At 35.7% G+C, this 7,548-nt stretch overlaps 2 protein-coding genes across 2 annotated transcripts; one reads left to right on the forward strand and one right to left on the reverse strand.

Annotated features, from left to right (window-relative positions):
- The first annotated feature begins 419 nt into the window (after nt 1-419).
- LOC113277998 lies at nt 420-3,258 on the forward strand. The gene is made up of 7 exons (XM_026526952.1): nt 420-510; nt 613-681; nt 769-885; nt 1,762-1,863; nt 2,190-2,375; nt 2,450-2,661; nt 2,812-3,258. The coding sequence occupies exons 1-5, from the start codon at nt 466-468 to the stop codon at nt 2,328-2,330; spliced, it is 474 nt and encodes a 157-aa protein (XP_026382737.1). The 5' UTR covers nt 420-465; the 3' UTR covers nt 2,331-2,375; nt 2,450-2,661; nt 2,812-3,258.
- Nucleotides 3,259-4,334: 1,076 nt separating this feature from the next.
- On the reverse strand, nt 4,335-5,767 carry LOC113283251 (putative ubiquitin-conjugating enzyme E2 38). Its single transcript, XM_026532452.1, has 2 exons — nt 4,681-5,767; nt 4,335-4,640 (listed from the first exon to the last, which is right to left on the reverse strand). The coding sequence occupies exons 1-2, from the start codon at nt 5,579-5,581 to the stop codon at nt 4,603-4,605; spliced, it is 939 nt and encodes a 312-aa protein (XP_026388237.1). The 5' UTR covers nt 5,582-5,767; the 3' UTR covers nt 4,335-4,602.
- Between the last annotated feature and the right edge of the window lie 1,781 nt (nt 5,768-7,548).

A 7,548-nucleotide genomic window follows, 5' to 3' on the forward strand; every position in this document is an offset into this window, starting at 1 on the left:
ATAGTATCACCAAAGTAAAAGAGAAAACATTGTGAACATTGTGCGGCAAAGCAGGTAAGTTAGCTTTTTATAGTCCACGGTGTTTGGAAAAAAAAGAGATGAAAAGATTATAGAGATAAAAAAATGGTGTTTGGAAGAAAGAAAAGAAGATGAAAAGATTATAGAGATAAAAAGAAATTTAGTTTGGAACCATGTACATTGTCTTCGAAAAGGAAAGAAGGATATATTTGTTTCCTTCATTATACAGATTTCATTTATTTATGAATATAAAAAACTTAAGGGTATATTAGAGAGTGAACACAAAATCGAAGAACAAACTAGTAGCAAGTAATTGATTCTTAGATCAAAATCTTTGATTTCTTGTTTTTTTTAGTTGAATTCGGTTTCTCGAGGAATTTGGTGATGAAATTGTAAAAATTTTGTATAGGATTGACGAGTATTCCGATATATGTATGGAATTGGGTAATGTTGGTGCCCATATTGGTTTGCATATCGAGTATTACTTACAAGGTTGTAATTCTCATAAACCCTAATCTTTGTTGTTGTTGTTGATGTTGTTATGCTTGAAATGCTGTGATTCTATCGAAATCTAATAATATTTCTTTCTATTAGCTCGTGAGCACGAAGGATGTGCTGTTGCCTTATCAAGCATACGTTCATTACATGCCGATTTCACTTGTGGTTTGATTTCTTTCACATTTTCTTTGTTGATTTTCCAAACTCGGGGTTGTTTGAATTAAGACTAATGTGTTTTTCGTCTGGTTGCAGCTGATAATGATATACTTTTGGGCAATTAATGTCGGAATTATGGAGTATTGTGGAGTTAAATTCCCACAAATCATGGGATTAAGCGAGAGATACCTCCGGTTTTCCGCGATTTGGATGGTAAAATTCATGACTTTTAAGTTGGTTTTAATTGTTTAGCTTTAGGTTTTCCATATGTGAAGTTGTTTTTGTTGAGTAATCTTGTTGTTGATGCCGATTCATCCTCGTGTGTTTTGTATATAATAATAGATTCTGCTGGTAAATTCAGCTTGTATATGGAATTGTTATGGCTTAGAAATTGTTGGTTTTGGGGATGTCATGACCTTTGATAATAGTCATAAGGTTCAATTGAGAGATCAGGAGCATTATTTGTTTCTTAGAAGTTAGAATTAAGCTAGCCATTTGATTGATGTTGAGATTCTCAGTAATATAAGGTTTCTGGATAAATTGGGGGTCTCTTGTCAGTTAGTTTAGAAGAAGATCATCACTTGCAGGTGAAAGTTTCCAGCTATTGATGAAGTAATGATTAATATAGGTTGTTCTAGAAATTATGAGTCTGGGGGGGTCTGCGGCTATTATTAGGGAGATCATGTTACAGCTGTTACTGGCCCTGAATCTGCTTTCACTCATGAAATGCAGGGAGTTGAGATCGCTTACGAAGTTGGCAGTGAAGTTAAATTTGCCTAAGGTCCATATTGGCACTGATTATATGGCAGTGTACAATCTGTTCACTAGTAAGCACCCTAAGCCCATATGGAGTAAGCTTTGCATCCTAGAGAGATGTTTGTTCATATTGATCCTAGTGATTTCAGTTTTGAGCTTCAGAAGATTATGGAGGAGGATATGAATTTAGTTTACTATAGGATGGTTTGTTTGTTTTTTGGTTATGTTTGTTGGGGGTTCCTTAACCCCGAGAAAATGTTGAGTACTCCCACTCCATAATGCAGTATCTTCCGTATTGGAACACGACTAAATTTTGTTATTTTATTGTTCCAGTGCACATCACTCTTGGCGATTCTGATGCTATCGAGCTTGCTGGTTTTTGTCTTTGTGTATGAACCGGTTTCGCCGCGACGATACATTGCCTATGGAGTACTGGTAACAATCTACTCTTCAGTTTGATTGTTGAGTATATTCTTTGTTCTGTGTTCTTCATTTGTTATCATCAACTTTTGTAGGGTCTCCTATACCTTGTATATGCAATTCTTATCTGCTCATGGGGAGACTTCTTCTACTGATCATCTCGTTTATATTTGATCATGAGACTTCAAAGTTCTTTTACTGCTAAAAAGGTTCTCTTTGCAGACGCTTTAGTGGGTGACATTCTCACCTCACTAAGGTATCTATCGTGCATGGTTGGTTAAGAGATATCTCTTCGGAGTTCTTTCATTGCTTATACCAAGATTTTGCATGCTTGTTTGCAGGTTCTTAGCGGTCTTGGATGTTCTATTATAGAAATTACCAAACATACGGTTGTTACATCCGCCTGGGTAGACCACAATTGTGGCTGCAACCCAATTGCTGCAAATGCTTCCACATCTATGGCGAATGCACCAATGTATTAAGAAAAGCATCCAAGATACGGATTTTCGCGAGCAATTCTTCATTTGGTATGGAAAACTAGCTAAACTTTGTTATTTCTGACTTTAACTATTTATAACAATTTCTGTTTATCTAATTGCAGCTCTGAAATATTTGAGCACAATCATAATGATTGTGTTCAACTTGGTTTACGCTATCCACCCTAGCAAGGGATGGGAAGTTACATGGATATGCTTCAGTGCATTGAATTCAGCATATCTCTTCTACTGGGACATTATTCATGACTGGAATATGATTGGCAGGACAAGAAACCCAGAATTGTGGCCAAATAAAAAGTTCCAACTTATTAAATGGGTAAGGTTATAAAATTCACCTTGAGAGCCAGGGTTCCTGTGGTGTAGAAAGCCACTAGAAGAGAACCATACTTGTGTCTTTTCATTTGCTAGTTATTGTTCCTATCTCATGCTAAAAACAAAAACTGACCTATTAATTCTGTCTGTGCAGGTTTTCTACATATGGTTTATTCTTTTCGATCTAGGTGCACGAGTAGCATGGCTATATCGTTTGAGCAGCAAGGCTAATGATGCAAGATTTGGATTACTGGCTGCAGTCATAGAGTTACTAAGGCGCTCGCAGTGGATCTATTTCAGAGTAGAGAAAGAAGATAGAGAAAATGCAAGTGGTCAGTCTTAAACGAATTTTTCTTACATAATACACAAAAAGTAGTATAATCGTAGCAGGAACAAAATGGTATATATACACCCCACATAAACAAATACAAACAAGCTAGACATAGTTTAGTTCCACACTTCCATGACAGTTGATAATCTTGCTCTGCTTTGACAAACAATTAACAACAAGGTCAGAAACATTGTGTGCCGATTACCAATGTAAAACTGCTCTGTAAATTTGAATGTCTTCCTTTGTACAGGAACTACATCAATTTCTTTACTCCTTAATGGTAGTCCTTTTAACAGTTTTGTACCATCAAGAGGCATTCGGCAGGGGGATTCTTTATCCCCTTGCCTGTTCAAAAGGGGATAAAGATAAAAGGGGATTCTTTAGAAGAAAAAGAAATAACACAAAAGGGACAAGATAAAAGGGAAGAGAATGCAAGAAGATGAGCAATAAAAGCAGCAGTAGGTCAAATTAGAGAGCTAGAATAGAGACAAGGGGAAGGAACATGCGGAGGAACTTATAATTACAAGGGTAAGTTTAAAAAGTAAACAAGAGAAAAAGAACTAAGTAGAACTATAGTGGTAATACTGTGGTCGATATACACTAAAGGGTGCTGTTACATAGATGGATGATAACTGGTAAAATTAAAAAGATGACTACAAGAAAGACTATAGATGGTAGCGACACACATGAAAGGAAGTATAAAAGACTAACTAATACAAACGGAAGCACCAGGTAAGAGAGATCAGGGTTCAGCAAAACAGCCAAAAAAAGGCGGCAACTTTAGAAAAGAGGAAGATAAGAGATCCTGATAATACAAAAATTTCTTACTGGCCCAGTAAAACAATCAATCTAACAGCTTAGTTAGTTCTCAATGGTATTTGGCAGGTGGCAGCTAAGACACTCACTACCTTAGTTCTCAATGGTAAACAGGTATTGTCTAATGCAGATGCTAACTGCCTTGGAACAGGTAATGTCTAAAGCAGAGAGAGATGTCAACCTAGTCAAGCTTAAGTAATCTCAAACCAGCCAAGTTATATCTTTAAGCAATTACATATGCGGTCTTTCATGGCGGCAAGAAGAGCTAACACCTCAGACTGATAGTGTAACCATCTATATGTGAACAGAACAGAACAGAACAATATAATACAAGACCCAAAAATTAACAGTTGATTGAAGCAAGTGCAACTGACACTTTCAACAGGTTAGTTAAGGAGACGGAAATTCCCAAATATGCAAGATATCCAATCTCCGAAAGATATCTAGAGATTGTCATTCCTAAGTGTAAGAAAATGCCCTATCAAATTACAAGGAAAAAAGGTTACAAGGAAAAAAGCTTACAGGTTATATGTTCCAGGAATTACTTCAACATTTCATAAATCTTTTCCATAACAATGGTTAATATGTAAACATGAATTTTGCTCATAGTAATTTATGCCATACATAATGATTCAACTAAAAACTGTCATAAATATGTCTTTATTTAATTTTAACATATATCGGTTCAAGGTATTGAAAGGCGAACGAAAAGAGAGCAAAAGCGAATAACTTAACCTGTTGACGGCACAACGTGAAGATGCAACTTTTTAACAACTAAAGAAATTAAAAGTCCGACTACTAGTCCAAACAACATAACAAGGCATATGATCCAATAGCGCCATTTTGCTAGAGGAGCAAATTTCCACAACGTAGTAGGTGACCCATTCTTTATAAACGCCCTTACCAGACTTGGATATTCTTCCCCCATGAAATCAAAATAACCAATCCAAGTAGCATATCTAGTGGTGGTGGTGGTTGTACCCCTGGCTATAGCAGGGATAGTGGTTGTAGCATGATGGTCAATTTCAAACCAGCCCCTTTCATAAGCTTTACCAGCAACTAAAATAGTTTCAGCTCTATCACAAAAATGCTCAGCAACAAATTCTTCAAAATACTTTGGTGGTTTATGAAGAAGCAACAGCATCGTCTTACAATTGAACGCAAAAATGCATGTTTTATGAAACGAAGCTATATGCTTCAGTTTTTCTTCCGCACTGTTAGTAACAGGTAATGTATAAATTTTTGGAACATTCAGTGTAACCGGCGGCTCATAAGAAACTAAGTTGTGATGAATTGCTAGTAAGAGTTGCAAAACATTGGACTCTTCAGTATTCCACCATTTATTTAGAGGTAGAATTCTCTCATCCATCAATACATAACCAAAAGAACAATAATGAAGTTTGGGAGGTGAATTAGGGTAATCACAGGGAAATTGAATATCGAAAAAGAATAAACCGTCGTGATAAGGGGTACCTTTTGGTCCGACAATAATAGCTTTCAAGAGATCAAATCTTCTTTGTTTGTAAACCTTGACATATATCGAATCAGGTAATCCTTGTTTCAAAATCTCCCATTCTCGCCGTATTCTTGTCTTAAGTTCTGAATCCATTGGGTACTGATTAACAAAATAGTGGTGCTCCTTAATTGATTTTTGGGTTTTCTCTTCATCATCATCATCAATCGTATCGAATTGTTTAAACTTACTTGTTTTCACTTGACTTTCCTCTTCCCGATCTTCTGATACTTTAATCTCAATTTTCTCAGTTTTCGTGTCCATCTTCACTCTCGGGCAGGTTAGGTTTCTATCTTTCTTTTTTACAGGGATGTATTGGATTAGGATTTAAATACATATTTAAAAATCCTAAAAACTCCTAAACTCCTGGGCATTAGGATTTATAATGAATCATTAAATATTCATGGTATTCAATTAGGATAGTTTTAGATTCCACAAATATTCTAGGTATTCAAATCATTTAAGATTTCTTAGGATAGTTGAGGGCCAAGATTTAAAACACATATAAATTATTTAGTCTCAATCTAGTAAAGAATCATCTTTTTGAAACCAGCTTGACTAGCCATTATAAATTATTAGAAAGAACGATTCTGGTGATCCGGACCATTGGATTGATGGACTGGTATTAGCTCATACAGAACAAAAATTTCTTTAATTTTCTTTTCTTAGATTTTAGCAAGTGGGGATTATGAGAACTTTCTTGCTTAAATTTCCATGCTTTGGGCTGCACAGAATGTGAATTTTCTTGCTTCATAGACTTGTTTATGGATGTGTGTACTTTGGTAGTCAATAATAGCCTGAGAACTCATCTAGACTACATACATGAAAAGTTATGGTATTGAACCAAAGAAATAGATCGATGTTAAAGTGAATTGAGGGAGATTTAAGGATCAAATCACTAATAATTTATAGTGGCTAGTCAAGCTGGTCAAAATGCAATTCTGGATAGGTTAAACGATTTGTGTGGACACTTCAAAACCATTTGACATCATCTTTTGGAAAAATCTTTTAAAGAAAATGTTGAAACCTCTTAAAATCCAAGATACGCAAGAGGTGTTCGATTAATAAGTTATTGGCTAAAGCAGGACTAATACCTTTTCTGTGCAAGCAAATAAACCTACAACACTTTCGTATACAATTGGTTTAACACGTCTATTTGAAGCTAGAAACGATTGTAACAAAACAGTCGCTTCGTTTGTTCCAAACACAACTATTCAACCACAGAATACTCCTATTAACACCGGTGAGAAAGATGTCGATTGACGAAATAAACGGAAGAAAAAAGAAAAGGGGTTGTGTTTTAAATGTAATGAAACAATTGTACCTGGACATCGCTACAAGGTATACATATGAATTCTTATGGATATTTGTATGCAAAATATGCATGTTATTATCTTATATCAATCTCAACCCACACCGCAAGAGTTTCATGGATTCTTATGGACAATTTTTTTATTTTTTATTTTTATCACATCATGCTATGTTTTTACACAACCAACCACCAACCACCAACCACCGCATCACCACTAATAACAACCACCACTGACCACCACCAGCACCATTAACAACCATCACTAACCACCGCCATCGACCACCAACTACCACCACTGCAAAAAATCACCACAGTCACCACCAACCACCATCACTGTCAACATCCACACATCACCCACCACCTCAACTTACAGATGTTTTTTTTGTTTTTGTTTTTCTGAAAGGAATATATGATGCAATTTGTAAATCTGAACTAATCCTAACTTATCTATTATAATCCAAAATTATATATCTATAAGAATCTATAAGATTCATTTAAGAAACATTATAAATCCACTAGATTCAGGCAAACGACTATCTGTTTTAATCCATACAAATCCTGATCCAATACACCCATGTTAGTTTATGTATATCACGAACAGTTACACCTTCTCTAACTTCAAAATCTAGTTATTGCCAGCCACCGAGGTGGGCTTTAGCCCACACCACAATTTAACAAATCTCTTTTGGGTCCTTAAGATTTCTATAAAAAAATATATTTAGCCCACCTATAAATTTCCATAAAAAATTAAATTAGGCTATTAGCATTAGTGATTAGAAAACAAGAACGGCCACCTAGCTCAGCTGGTCATCCTTGTTTCCCAAAGTTTCATGCATTCCAGGAGGTCCCAGGTTCGAGCCCCCAATGACGTAATATTGCAGAAATTAACATGGAAAGTAGAGTTAATTTGCCCCCCTTG

The sequence above is a fragment of the Papaver somniferum genome, chromosome 5 (genome assembly GCF_003573695.1).
Source record: "Papaver somniferum cultivar HN1 chromosome 5, ASM357369v1, whole genome shotgun sequence".
NCBI classification, from domain to species: domain Eukaryota; kingdom Viridiplantae; phylum Streptophyta; class Magnoliopsida; order Ranunculales; family Papaveraceae; genus Papaver; species Papaver somniferum.